Below are 15,786 nucleotides of genomic sequence, written 5' to 3'. Positions count from 1 at the left end.
CCCATTTTCTGAAGCAGGATTGCAACCTTAGGGCCGTATTCAATTAGAAACGACAAGTCCCGTAGTTATCGCATGCTGGACTTTTCACCGACATCGCTGGTTTTGTATGTGAAAAAGTATCGCGCACCTCCCTGCTTATCCCCGTATTGAATTCCAAAGGATGCAAAAACGCGTCCGGGCGAAACTTAAACAGGCAAAGTGATGGCAGATATGGGGAAATCAGCCTGACACACCCCAAAAGATGCACTGACATGGGGGATCGCTATGGATACCCCCGAATAGTCCTCCTGGAGGTATTTGGGGTGCTTAAATGCTCTGAATTGGTGCTATTTTACGTCTTTGCGTAGTGGTGAAGAATAGCATTTTGCAGTTTTTTTTGGCAAAAATAAGTTGTCCCACACAAATTTGGGGTACATGAAAATGGGTGGAAGCATGGTTAAAAATTGCTAACGTAAGGTCTTAAAAAGCGTTAAAAACACACTTTAAGCGATCATCAAAACACCTCCCCCATACTTTCTGCCCCCCCCCTCCCCCCTGTCTATTTTGCTCGTTTTTAAGTTTGTACCCCAACTTTGAACTTTTTTGCCCCCTTTTTCAAAGTCATTTTTTGGGGTGTTCTTTTTTTAATTTTTCTGATGCAGTTTACTTTTGGGGACCTGTCCTAAGGGTACAGGGTTGATTCCCCACCTTTGCACCACAAAACCGCAATTCTGAACTTTTTGCCGCCAGCTATTCATAGGCGAAACTTTTCCTCCGGGTACATTGCATTGCGTTTTCGCACTGGTGAAAAGTCACAACAATTGAATACGGGGATAACTTTCCGCCGGCGAAATGATGTCACCAGCAAAACCTTTTTCGCAAAAAAAACTGCTTTTCTCCGCTAACTGAATATGGTCCTAAAAGTTTTACTGGCAGCAATTAAGGTGACCACAACAATGAACAACATGCCCTCTGGCGCCAATCACATACATTTTTACACCACAGTGTATGAAAACATGGTAGAATGATCCCAAGAGCCAAACCAAACTATTTTGAGAGCCAGTGGATAATGTATCAATACAGCTCTATGCATCAAATATAAAACAAATATTGGAGGATTTTTGGTTTAAGAGACCAAACTATAGATTTGACGAAGGGGGTTTTCTTTGTTTTACTTAAGGTGCATACACACTACACGATATGCTCCCTGAGCGATATCGTGTAGTGTGTCCCCGGCAGGCTGTGCTCAATGTCATTCATGACATTGAGCACAGCCGCTGAACGATATCATTAATGATATCGTTCAGCGCTGGGCTCTCTCCCCCATTCCCCAACATGCAGCAGCCTGACGAGGTCGTCAGATTGTGCTGCATGTTCAGGCAATGGACAATGTCGGAAACGACCAGTGGGAGTGCGCATCGCTGGTCGTTTCCGACATAAAAGTGCATGATTTGTGCACGATTACTGAGCGATTGCACGATTACGATGTCGTAATCGTGCAGTTGCTCATTAATATCGCCCAGTGTGTACCCACCATTACTCTGTTAAAGTTGCCGTTTATGGAAGACTTGAGATTTTTTTCTTGTTTTAGATGGATGATACCCGTAAGTACAATGGTACATCCCAATTCAAGATGGAGGAGAATAAGCCCAGCAGTGTTTTCCAAAGTGAGGATGACTATTCAGAAGATGACCAGAAAGACATTAGAAGAAGTGCTTCCCCTAAAGCTTTTTATATCCAACCGGAGGAGAGTACAGTTTCACAATCTGTTACAGTCACATCTTCCAGCTCTCTGGTAAATGCATAAGTCTTCATGAGAGAGAGTTAATTGTATCTTTTTTACCAGCAGAACATTGTCCCTCGTTTGTCACCTCCATTAATGGGATAGGTTCTCCTTAAACAGAAATAATCAGTTCCTGTATAGCATAAATGGCTGCCTGACTATTTGCCTTTACAATCCATTCAAAATAGGTAATATAGTTCTACACCCCTGACAGAGTTTTAAGACTTCTTAAGCTCCAGGCCCTGGTACCTACAGACTAGTGTACTATAGTACCTGGCTCTTGCAAAATTAAACACATTTATTTTGTATGCATCAATAAGAAATATTTATTTTGTTCTAACAGAATATTGTTTCTAAAATGACGAATACAATATTACCTTGCAGTCCACCAATAACAGGGGCAACGCAGGCTTTTTAGAAGGGGGTTCCCAAATGCTCGATTTTAGAGCAAGTGTGGCCAGTCCATAATTAGGGCATAATTAGCACTTAACCAGCTATAATATACGGGTTGGGGGTGGGAGGCCGGCACTTGTGATGTTGGCTGTCTAAAGACCGGCGGCATCCTGAAGCTGAGAATCCCGACAGGGGACACGCAAGTACTATAACCTGCCCTCCTTCACCCCCTAACCCTCCTGTTCTGCACTCTAACCCCCCCGGTGCTGCCTAACCCCCCTGTCCGTAGCCTAACCCTAACCTCACCCCTTTCCTCCCGCGGCTAGCAGCTAAGGGCATCCACTGTACTTACCATTGGGATGTCAGCTGTCGGGATCCCGGTGTCAGCATTTCCCCTCATGTCGGGATTCCGGCGCCGGTGTCCCGTCTGGTTCAGGATTCCATCGGGATTTCATCAGCAGGCATTCCAATGGTCATCAATTTAACTACATCCTATAATATACATAAAAGTTTAGTGGTATATGTTTTCACATATACGGGACCAACGATCACAGTAAGCCATCATATGAGGCAACCTGCCTGAGCTAAATGTTTTTATTTCAGATGTGGGCTCCATTCCTGATCATTGGAGCAAGTCCGGGAGTCAGGTGGAGCAGCAAAAGAACCTAGCACTGCCCTGTACATATATGTACAGATTGGTATCCTTATGTACTGGATAGTGTTTTCTACAGTATTAACCCTATAGATGGTCTATATCAGTTCAACCCTAACAGTTTCCAGGCAACCGGAAACCCCCATTTGTTTGCCTATAAATAACATTATGCACATTTCTGTGCAATCAGTGGCAGATAAATAAAAAAATGATTGTACCCAATCAGAAACTTGCAGTGGATGGGATAATAACTTTGATGCCTCACACACAAAAAAGGATGTCAGGACAATGTAAAACTACAAAATTCAATTTAACAAGATTCAAACCTGCAGCTCTACAGGATCTTTCCAACTGAGTTTTTAGTTCATCAGCCAATCATCAAAGTGCAATGTGAATAATCTGTCCAAACTCGCATGCTATGTTATTCCCTAAATGAGTGACGAGGTTGGTTTGTTATCAGGCATGTGCAAAATACGGTTAGCATTTGATAACTTTTGTTATGTGCGCAGTCATCTGCTAGCAATGCTACCAGGCTCTCTTGTGATCCAGCTACCCCAACATTGGCAGTTGGTGTATTTGGTAATCTGTGGTGATCTATTTTCACAGTCAGTCTGAATAGAGGACATATCTATCTCTAAACTGGGTCATACACGTGTGGTCATGTCTGAAGAGAACTTCAGGGTGAGCAGCTAGGTACACCCCATATGTCACAAAGGGGCAGAATAAGAAACTCTTTGTGGGGCACTCTTCTGTAGTTTACAGCTTAACTTTTAGTCAATAATAGCTGAAAACTTGCCCCGCAAACACTAAACAAAACAACACATATACATGTACAGTATATGTCATATAATTCCATGTAACATAATTATTTGTGACCTCAATAAGTTCTGGTAGCAAGTTCAATATCAAGTCTCATATATTGTTTACTTCCTTGCTATTCCTGGATAGTGATATTTTAGAAATAGTTAATCCAGCAGGTGGCAAAATATCATCACTAATACAACATTAGTCAGAAAATTGCAATCCATTCAGAAGGTGGGGAAATATCAGCAATAATACAACAATAGCAAGCAATTTGCGTATATCTAAGCATGAATCAGACTAAGGGGTCTATTTACTAAGCAGTGTTAGGAGACAGAGTGAAAAGTGATAAGAAAGTGATAAGGTGCCAGCCAATCAGCTCCCAACTGTCATTTTTCAAACACAACCTGTGAGATGACAGTTGGGAGCTAACTGGCTGGCACCTAATCACTTTCTTATCACTTTTCAATGTCTCCTAACACTGCTTAGTAAATAGACCCCTAAATATAAACTTCTTAATATTATTTATTGTTTATAATATTCCACAAAAGTCTATCACACAGTAGCAGTTAGAGAGCAACATAAATCAGAAAGCGGGAAAGCCAGTACAGTGCTAGGTTAAAAAGGAACTCTACTACATTATAGGAAATCCAAGTGTCTCCATTATTGTAAATGGATTTATAAGTACCGAATACCTGTTGTATTGGTTTATTCATTAGCCTACCTTTTACAGACCTATGTATACTGCAGAAGGGCTGTTAATATGGTGAATAATTTTTAAGTGTTATATGAGAACTGCTTATAGATGTATGTTTGCATTTCCTGGAATTCATGTACACCAGGGATATTCAACATACAGCCCTCCAGCTGCTGTGGAACTACACATCTCAGCAAGCTCTGCCACACGTGTAGAATGCCCTAATCGCAAAGATGTGGTAGGACCTGCTGGGATGTGTAGTTCCACAGTAGCTGTGGAGGGTTTCATATTGAATACCCCTGATTTACATACTTAGACTTTAGAGTACCAAGGTACATGGGCGTAACTACCATAGGTGCTAGGGTACAGCTGCTATGGGGCCCAGAGGTCAGGGGAGCCTATCTTCCTTGTCAAATTTACATGTGTTATATACATTTTTCCCCATTGGGTGGTACATAGGGGCCCTTGCAAAGTTTTGCTATGGGGCCTTTAAATACCTAGTTTCACCCCTGTCGAGGTATATTTAGCCATTCATCAAATACCCTATATGTACAGTATAAAATACATTGAAGAGCTCTTTGCTACCATCTAGTGGTAAACATTTGTAAAGATTCGGCTTTGATTATTAAGTTTTTTTTTTTTGTGTTTGAGAGAATTTACCTGGCACATTGGCCTCAGATCTTTTTCCTGCCTTATGATTGTTCATAAACATATAGGGTGCATATAATTAAATTTTTAAATACCATTATGTGAATAAATATTATATAGACCAGTGGACTCATGTAGTCCTCCAGCTACTGTAGAATTACATATCTCAGCATGCCCTGCCACTGTTTTGCTATAAGTGCATGTTAAAATTGTGGCAGGGTGTGCTGGGATGTGTAGTTCCACAGCAGCTGGGGGTCCGCATGGTGAATACCACTGGTGTAGACTGTAACATGTGCAGTCAGTGAAGGAGGGGTTACTTGATATCTTATTCTTTACAGCTGTTATCAGAAGTATACCTATCAATTTATGGGGATATTATTAGACATATGCCTATCTCAGACATTTTTGTGACTGAACAATCCAGGAACAGCCTGATGTAACATATATATTTGTCGGTTGTAGTGCTACATGAAAAATAATACTGTGCACATATTTCATGCAGTCATTTTACAAGTTGGAGCAAGTAGTACATTTTGTAATTTTTCCATGTAAAACTTAATTTCAATTAGAACTAAGAATTGTATCTGGTCGAGTTTTGCCGATTTGAAATTTGATTTCCATTGCTGAAACTCTGGTGATTTTAGGCTTCTGAAACACTCAAATTTACCAAGAATCATGTTTAGCTGAGATCGTGATTTCCGATGATGTTTGTGATTGAGTTTTGTCACCCGAGTTTTCAGTGTCTGACCACAGCCAAACACTCCCGAACAAGCAGCCTGCACATATCGGTGAGATATGTGCAGGCTGCTTGTGTGTCCTATTAAAAAAAAAAAAAACTAAACAAAAAAAAAAACATAACCAGCCCCGGGCTCCTCAGCTAGTCTCTATTCCAGAAATATGGGGGAAAAACTGGGGAGGGTTCCCCTGTATTTTAGGAACCAGCACTGGGCTGCTGAGCCAGTCCTGGTTTTAAAAATTAAGGGGGGGAAACTGCATAGGGTCCCCCCTATTTATAAAAGCAGCACCGGACTCAATTCCAGCCAGGGTGTAATGCCACAGCCAGGGGACCCTTTCACCGGGTCACCCCAGCCAAAGCATTATCACCCCAAGTCGGTCAGCCCAAGCCGGAGATCTGAGGATTAACCTGAAGCTCAGCGCTCTTCCTTGCAACCCTGGTCGGTAGGTGCAAGGGTAATAGTGGTGACATTAGAATGTAAACTATTGCTTTTTACAGTGGAACTACAGGTGCCAGCGTGCCTGCCCTTTGACACTTATGGAACTACAAGTGCCATCAGGTGGACGGCACCCGTACCCCTGCTGTAAAAAAAAGAAGAAAAAAATTAAGTTTATTTCACACCTACCACACTCACACATATTTACCTGCTGTAGATGTTCTGTCCCCTTCTCCATGTAGAAATCCACAGGCGAGTATAGGATTTTTTATTCACAGGTACATCTAAGTCCTGGCGCTGGTCTCCGTAGCATCCAGGGGTCTTGGCAAAGTAAAACAAGACCCCGGACCATTTTGGACATTTAATGATGCATGTGTGACCAAATAGATCGCTACCCGGCTAATGACAGGCGACCCCACTTCTGTCAGTAGCCGGAAACAGACAGCCAATCAGTGGCCTCTCTCCAATTAGCGGCTGATTGACAGCCACGAGGGTCACAGCCAATCAGCGGCCGCTAATTGGCTGGCGGCTCCGGTTAATAACTAATACTAATAGAATAATGAAGCGCAATCAAATATTTATTGATAATTATATAAAATTGTATGATAAAAATATCACAATGGGAAAAAAATGCCTCCCCTAGACAAATGCTAACTTTGAATCAAAAGATGGATATTGGTTAGACAAAAAAATAAATGTTTTAAAAATATGACAACTGAACTTATTTAATATATAAATTCAGACACAAGAAAGATCAAATATTGAATCCAAAAAATCCGGAATTATTGAGGTAAGATATTTGATAATATCTGTAGATATGGATAATGAATAGACCAGAATATCCGAAGTATAAACACCTTAGATAGTTTGTTGCAATGAACTGTAAGATAGCGAATATCTGTGAATTGTTTCAATGTAGCTAGCTCTTATTTGCGCTATTTTTGCTTCAGTCCCATAATAAGTCAATACATATATATTATAAACATAATCCTCCAGGAGGGTAGGATACTGCACAATCAGTCCATATAGAAAAGGTATACTGTTTACCAACACGTGGTGCACTCACATTTGTAACGAATACCGGGTTTTCCTCTTTCTGTTATCCAGAGGTATGTATACTTGTATTTTTTGCAGCAGCAATAGCCGATGAAAGTGTCAGGTGGACTGAACCTGCATAAAGTGCCGGGTCTATCTCCTCTATCCTCCGGAGGCCTGCACACCTGTAGTCTCCACGGCGGCAATGTATCAGACACCTGTATGTCTGTATTCTCCGCAGCGGCAATGTGCAATACGGAAGTCAGGTTGAATGAGCCGGCACAACAACGGACAGTGTGATCACACGGGCAGTATATAGCTTACTGCCGTCTATTCTTCTACGCGTTTCTCCGCCTGTATAGAGATCAGCGGCTTCATCAGGAAGTAATTTATTCAGTCCACCTGACACTTTCATCGGCTATTGCTGCTGCAAAAAATACAAGTATACATACCTCCGGATAACAGAAAGTGGAAAACCTGGTATTCGTTACAAATGTGAGTGCACCACGTGTTGGTAAACAGTATACCTTTTCTATATGGACTGATTGTGCAGTATCCTACCCTCCTGGAGGATTATGTTTATAATATATATGTATTGACTTATTATGGGACTGAAGCAAAGATAGCGCAAATAAGAGCTAGCTACATTGAAACAATTCACAGATATTCGCTATCTTACAGTTCATTGCAACAAACTATCTAAGGTGTTTATACTTCGGATATTCTGGTCTATTCATTATCCACATCTACAGATATTATCAAATATCTTACCTCAATAATTCCGGATTTTTTGGATTCAATATTTGATCTTTCTTGTGTCTGAATTTTATATATTAAATAAGTTCAGTTGTCATATTTTTAAAACATTTATTTTTTTGTCTAACCAATATCCATCTTTTGATTCAAAGTTAGCATTTGTCTAGGGGAGGCATTTTTTTCCCATTGTGATATTTTTATCATACAATTTTATATGATTATCAATAAATATTTGATTGCGCTTCATTGTTGTATTAGTTGTTGATCATATTGACAGGTAGAGTACAGCCTGTCGTGATATTTGAAGCTGCAGTCTTGTGGTCTTTTTATAAAACAACTGTGTGTTTCATTATATATTAATTTCAGCGCTAGACTGCTTGTTTCTGTGGGCTCCGGTTAATGACTGATGCCACGAGGATTCTCCTGTCATTAGCCGAGTTGTATATTTTTCAGTGAAAGTACTTTCAAGTTTGGCCGATGGTGTATTTAATTGTTTGCAATCTCACCCGAGTTTTTCAGTGTAAATAGAGAGATCTCTCATGAGTTTGTCTTTGGTAAAGTTGCGAGTTGAATCAAAATGCCTAAACACACCCAAAATTGCAATCTCGACCAAACACGATTCTTAGTAAATTTACCCCTAAATATCTAGTTCTTTGTCCAATTTTCACTTAGGCCTAATCTAGCTTCTTGTGTTACTTGGCTTTTACATGGCACATTCTTGGTGTAAACACAAGTGGACAATGGACCAGCTATAACATTATTTAATTTTCCTTTCCAGTCATCTATTCCTACTGTGCCCTGTAGTGACCACCTCTACTTTTTCTCAGTCTGCTGGAGGTGTGTGTCCTAGTGAAGGAATTATCTGACAAATAATTAAAGAGTATATTGTGTACAGCTGCCTTCACTGCTGGGTAGACTTTCCTCTCTGCAGAGGTCAGAGACACCAGATACTGAAGCGGTACATTCTTTTTTTTTTTTTTTACTTTGTTTCCAGGACCAGCATAGTGACATGAGAATCAGCATTAACCAGAAGCCTGGAAGCAGCCATGACTTTGGGTTTAAGACCAACTGGAACACTAAAGGGATTATTGTAACATCTGTTGATGCAGGTACAGTAACCGTTATTAGTGCTCAATAAAGTATCCTATTTCTTTCTTGTAATGTTTGTTTGTGGAAATGTGACAATTTTATGCATTAAAAGAACTACCAGATTTATTTTTCTTACCACGTATATGTGTCTATGCCATAGTATCATGTACACTTTATAGTATAGTAAAATATTTTTCTTTGTCATCATATATACTTTATATAGTTCAGCACTCTAAAATTACCAATACTAGTACAAACACTATTTAAGACTACAGGTTTATTATTCTGTTGTCATGCCTGTACATTTACTTAGCAATGTGGAAAAAAACAATAGGTTTGCAGAGCTTTTCATATTGGTGGATTTTTTTAGTTTGTTTGGGCTTTTTTTTTTTTTTTTTTTTGACTATTCCTACAATAATTATCATTTATTTTGCTACAAGTAGCATATAACCGAACATGTGTGTGTGGTTTGCAGGCAGTCCTGCTGAATTGTCTCAGCTGCAAGTAGATGATGAAATTCTATCTGTCAATGGCATCAAGGTTTCCTCAATGGACTATGATCAGTGGAGTGATGCCATGGACAGTGCTCTGGAAACTGGAAACCTTGCAATAGATGTCAGACGATATGGCAAGAATGGTGAGTTTCACTGACAATATCATTACTGCTGTTGTACCAGCTTATTTCTGTACTAATTGTATAATTTTGCCAGTTCCTACAAGTTTTACAGTTGTTAATGTAGGTGGTTATTTTGAAGTTGGCAACTTTGACATATTTGTTGCATAACCTTGTAGTATTTGCTGATCTTTCAAATAGTCTTGTCTGTAATTAATAGTGATTAAAAAAAAAAAACACTTGAAAGCTGGCAGAATTTGCTTCCTGGGAACATTTTACACAACTATATGGTTGTGTATTATATGCTAGGGTTTGGCATTACTTTTTTTTTTTTTTTTCCTCTTAAAACGTATTTTGAAAGAACTAACACTTGGTACAAATACTGCCTGACTTACTCAGTACTTTCTGGAATGCATTTAAGAGAGCTGAATATTTTTCATGTCTGAAATCACCAAACCATACAGAATTTGACAATTCCGTGCGTTTTTAACTTACTAAATTCAAGACCATTTTATTTAAACAAGCATTAACCATGTGTCACCATCAAGCATCAATAAATAAGTTTACAGAAACCAATATACTATAGTACTGTTTGAGTAAGTTGCATTTACGTGCGTCAGGTATTGTGTAATTTGGTGAGTATCTGTACCAAAAATAATTAGATGCTTGTTTTAACATTTGAAGTACTAATTCCTTCTAAACATAAAGGATGTACCATTATACAGGTTGAGTCTCCCATATCCAAAATGCTCGGGACCAGGGGTATTTTGGATATCGGATTATTTCGTATTTTGGAATATTTGCATACTATAATGAAATATCTTGGGTATAGGACCCAAAACTAAACACAGAATGCATTTATGTTCTATATACACCTTATACACACAGCCTGCAGCTCATTTTATACAATATTTTTTATAATTTTGAGCATCAAAAAAAGTTTGTGTACATACATGAAATTCATTTATGTTTCATATACACCTTATACACACAGCCTGAAGGTTATTGTATACTGTATTTTAATGAAATAGTGCTTTAAAACAAGTTTGTGTACATTGAACCATCAGAAAGCAAAGGTTTCACATTCTCAGTCATACCAAAAATATTCCGTATTTCGGAATATTTGGATATGGGAGACTCAACCTGTAATTTATATTGACCTTGTGAAAGAATAGGAAATATTATATTTTTATACTAAATGTTTTTTATTTAGTGTGTACTTGAGCTGCTGTTATTGTTTACCAGCTATAAGCAGTATATGGTACAACTAGCATTTAATGCTCTTTTTAGGGTGTTAAACTCATTTGTGTAGAACTTTAAAGGATATTTTATGTATCCACTGCTGCATTTGGCTAAGGACACACTTACAATATTAAAATGGAATCTTGACCACAATATAAAGGTAGAAAAAAACCAGCCAATAGCAGGTGTCATTGTTTGCCATTTACAGAAGACACGGTATTTCGCATGCTCCAGTTTGCATTGAATGGCCCTCAATGGTCCTATTTTAGTCTCCATTAAAGCAAACTGAGGCTGTTATGCTGGTGTGTCCGAGCTCTTATAGAGTTGTGTATCTGATTTGTGAGTTAAAGGCACTCTAACAGAATGAAGTAAAGCCTCTGTTAGATTAGTCTGTAGCGAGGCATAGCATAAAGCCATGTCTGTCATATTTTCCTACTCTCTCACTTGGAATGTCCAGGAGACTAATGATTTTCGGGGAGTTCTCCCAGGCGAGCAGCCAACCCTACTGCATCCCGTACCTTCCCTAATAAAGTGGAGAAGGCTTGATGTGGGAATCACATCATGGCCCTGCCCCCTGCAGCAAGTCATGGTACTGCACTTACCCTCTAAAACTCCTTCAGATCTGCTGAATGGGATGTAACAAATGACAGTAAATGTCATCTATGTGCAAAAGTAGAGATATGTATCTGTCACGTCTGAGACTGCTGTTTGTCATATTTTGATCCTATGTATCCAGTCTAAAAGCCCGTACTCCATTAAACCCATATTATCCAGTGTGTCAGCTGCATGGCAATATAAATTCGGGTTGGGTACGGGATGCCGGGGCTTGTGATCCTGGCGGTCAGAATCCCGACACCAGCATCCTGACAGGGTTAGGATACCGATAGCTGTCGGTAAGGATCTTAAGCCCAACCCTCCCTCCTCGCACCCTAAACCTAACCTCCCCTTCCCTAGTGCCTAAACCAACCACCCCCTTCCCAGGGCCTAACCCTATCCCTCCTCCTAGTGCCTAACCCTTCCCCTGACCCCACTACTTACCATGGGGATGCGCCGGCATCGCAACTGCCTCCCATAAATTCCTTATCATGCTTATCATGGTATGCATTAATGTCAACATGTTCAAAATAATGGCTTACAACACATCGACATTCAAAATGTTGACATTGACAATAATGCCAACATTGTGACTGTTGACACATGATTTTAGGGTTAGGCTACAATTAGCGATCGCATTAAATTAGGGTTAGGTTTTACATGTAAAAGCACATTGTTGACATTGTCACACCCCTTATTAATTTTGCTAATTTTTACAGAGTCATTAGAGTGCCTTTATGTTTCTGCAAACTCTTCAGAATGTTGTTGCATGTATAACTGCATGTCTGGGAAGGTGGTCTGTTTTGCGTAAATCTAACCCTCTGTGACACTGCTTTATCTGCTAGCTTCATCACTTTTTTGTGTGTGTTCTTATGTTTGTGTCTTCATTAACTTTCATACTTTGTGTCGCTGCATTCATTACTTACCAATCAGACTGGGGCAGAGATCCACCTTCCCTGCCGTACAAAAGCCATAAAACCCTCAATCTGACCAGTATGGATAACAAACTTGTAGGTTCCCCTGAGAGTAAGTGGATTGATGCAAGTTCTAGAGGCAGTAGCGCTCCCAGATCTCCTACCACATCACTGAGAAGCGATGCCACTGAATCTAGAAAAGTAAGTGGAGTTTAACTGATTTTATGTCTGAAGATTTCAGTATTTCTGTACTTTTCACATTTTACTTGCGCTTGATTCATACTGTATAAAATATTAATACAATTAATGCAGAAATAAATTAGACATTTTGTAAAATGATGGGCAGACGTGGAAAAATATATTTTGTAAAGCCAAGATCCCTAATAAAATGGCTAAGATCCTCAGATAGAGATGGAAACCAAGTGATCAATTTAGTTCAAGAGAAGAAGGTGTCCAGTGAGGAAATCAGAGGTCTGACTACAGAGACTTGTGGTCTGACCGTGAAGATGGCGGAAGGATGTTCCAGAGGTAAAAACACAGAAGAAGTAGTTGAATAGGTAGGAATTGAACAATGGGACTGTCCTCAGTGCCAATGGAATGAAGAGTGTTTAGAGTAGAAGGTGGTCAGAAGTGTTGAAAGTTGCTGACTGGTCCAGGAGAACAAGTATGGATAAGTATAAGAGTAAGTATGTTTTTGCTGCTGGGAGTGGAACCGTTATTTGACACAACCATCATGATGGTACGGCATTACTTGGAATAAAGTATGAATTCGTTTTTTTGTAAAGTTTGTACTTTTACAAATGGCCCAAGGTCAGTATCCGTACTGAGAGTGGGCATGGCCAATCCCACACAGCAGCTGCTGCACCCACAGGATGGCGGGGAAAAGGGGACGTGAGGGTATGTGAACTGAGGAGGTAGTCTCTACATATAGGTTCCGGCTGCTGTGGGTGGGGTGTCCTGCCTCCTGCAGATCACAAAGTCCTGCCCACAGCAGCCAGCACCTATGGGGAGAAACTTCCTCCTGAGTGCACACGCTCCCCACCCTCGCGTCCCCTCCTCCTCGCCGCAGTACAATTGGCACCGGCAGCTGCACACAGAGACAGTATCCCCCTTAGCAGCTGACTTGGGCCCCTCTAACAAGCCTGGGTTATTAGTACCCACTCACCCCCCTTTCGGCGCCCCAGCCCAACAGTTATAGAAAGAACTTTTAAGGCCATAAGTGTTCAGTTTCTTCACCATTGATAGATGGTCACATAGTAGTCATCTATCTCCATAGAAAAGACCTGTGCACTGTGCTTCTGCAACTTTGTGCTGCAGGTGACTGGGGAAGGTAGAACTTGCTGTAATTTTTACACTTTGTAATCTGCCTGGTACTGCAGTGTTGTCTTTCCTTAGAGATCATAGAACCCTATGACTTTCTTGGTCTCCTGGATGAGGAACAGAATGAAATAAATAATACCCATATTCACAGGACCTTACATGTGCTTAGATGGAATTGCTAGTGTCTAAATGAAACTATCAGTCTGTTTTACAGGCATATTTTTGTTTTTGCCCAGTGCCATTTCTGTTTAGTTACATTGTTCTTTAATTGGAAGGTTTTATTAGGTTTCCCTGTGTTGGAAAGTGTACATGTACCTTCATAGTGTGCTGCTCTATTTTCCAGGTGGATTTAATGAGTTTGTAAGCGGTTTAAATAATAAGTTGCCATTTTTTTTGTGTAATCTGGATATTAAAAACTATGTATAATTTGCAAACCATTTTTGTTTTTAGGTGAATGATACAAAACAAATTAATGGAATAAAGGATGATGTGGATGCCAAGCAAAAAGGTAATAACATTTTTAAAGTACTTCTGGTTCCTTCTCTCTTGATTGCATATTCATTCATAGGTGTGGAAACAGTTTCCTATCCTGCGTTCTACAGGTTACCACCTCATTGTAGAAGTAAGATCTGCCTTGGTGCTGTGTGTTTCTGCCCCCTAGTGTCCCATCTGTGGCAGTTTTTAGGGTATTTCAAGTCTCGCTGATGATCTAGAGTTGTGCGACTTTGAGTTGGTACAGGGCAGCTGTTCTTCTCTACAATATTGTTTATTCAATGGTAATGTTGTGATGTGAAAGGCACAAATGATCTACCGAACGTGGGTAGTTTTGGTGCATTCTGGTATTACTGGTGCCATGTTTGATTCATTTAAAAAAAAAAAGTTACTCATTATTTTTTCATGGTGCTAAACCTAGTTTATGGTTTCATATTCTAATATGTGGCTTTTATTTGTATAATACATGGATACCTTTATAACCAATACAGAGTGACCTGTTTGTGGCGGCATGTCAATAATCCGTTGGGCTCATGTCAATGAGTAATATGCATGTCACATCTCAGAGGAACCAATTAGATATTAGCATATTATATAATGGGTTATACTAAATTCTTACTGGTGCTTAACCTAGTTTACGGTTTCATATTATGATCAGTAGCTTTTGGTGGTGCCATGACAACACGTTATATGATGGGTCTCAAAGCTGATGTTTTATCTAATGCTGCATTGGTCACTGTATCAGTGTTGCTAAGAGAATGATTTGTGTGCAAGATGTATCTGCATTTTTGTTAATCTATTAATGGTATATAAGAGAAACTGAGGGAAACAAACTATTTTTAATAACATATTAAAAACAAAATAGCGGTGGGACCTAGTCTTAAAACCTTTATTTTACTTTTCAGGACATTTAAGTTAAGGTTTGTCCTGTCGGCAGAACTGAAAAGACGCTACATAGCTAATTTTAGAAACTGAATGCTCAGGGTAATATTGGGTCTCCTACACCACCTTTTATCTATGAAGCTGAAGGAGTAGATAACCGGCACACATACCAGCTACCAACACTTCAAAACAAATGAGGAACTACAGTATAACACAACACTAGTTTCTCTTAATATACCGTGAACAATGCAATGTTTTTTTCATTAAAGGAAAGCAGAAGGGCTATTTTCTAAGAGTAGCTCAGGCTTTTGTAAATTACAAAATGAAAATGTGTGGCAAAATAACAAGCCACCCTAAACAAAGCATATAATATATTCAAAAGGCAACAATTACCCACTACTTCTGCGTGTCCCTGCATATTTCCTTAGATCTGTCTGAGCCAGGCCTTCACCTATTTAAAGACAGAAATTCTGTATCTGTCTCTCGTGTTTAAATATCTTATGAGAGTGAAGTACAAACATGAGAGACTGCGACAGACAGATCAAGTAGCAGCGAGATGGAATTCAGTCTGTGGAATGCCACTGTCTTATTTATTTACATTCTGCTGCAATAGTTTTTACAAATATAAAACTGACAGTTCATGATGAGTTTTAATTAGTTTGGCTTTAATTGATTGAGCGTATCTGCTTAAAGGCATGTGTATATGTTCTCCGCTGCTATAAAT

The 15,786-nt window shown here is 39.6% G+C and overlaps 1 protein-coding gene across 8 annotated transcripts in view; it reads left to right on the top strand.

Moving 5' to 3' along the window:
• Nucleotides 1–15,786, top strand: part of LMO7 (LIM domain 7) — a 163,528-nt gene that overhangs the window by 127,707 nt on the left and 20,035 nt on the right. For 7 of the 8 annotated variants that reach the window (XM_088459274.1, XM_088459265.1, XM_088459269.1 and 4 more), the window contains 5 exons: nt 1,571–1,774; nt 8,911–9,025; nt 9,481–9,642; nt 12,388–12,569; nt 14,139–14,196. In XM_088459274.1, the coding sequence (XP_088315400.1) occupies nt 1,571–1,774; nt 8,911–9,025; nt 9,481–9,642; nt 12,388–12,569; nt 14,139–14,196 (721 nt within the window). The remainder of the gene's footprint in view (nt 1–1,570; nt 1,775–8,910; nt 9,026–9,480; nt 9,643–12,387; nt 12,570–14,138; nt 14,197–15,786) is intronic. The other variant, XM_088459288.1, reaches the window with a different exon arrangement.

The sequence above is a fragment of the Taudactylus pleione genome, unplaced genomic scaffold, assembly GCF_031769625.1.
Source record: "Taudactylus pleione unplaced genomic scaffold, aTauple2 ptg000041l, whole genome shotgun sequence".
In the NCBI taxonomy this organism is placed as follows: Eukaryota; Metazoa; Chordata; class Amphibia; order Anura; family Myobatrachidae; genus Taudactylus; species Taudactylus pleione.
This window is presented reverse-complemented; position numbering and strand designations above follow the sequence as displayed.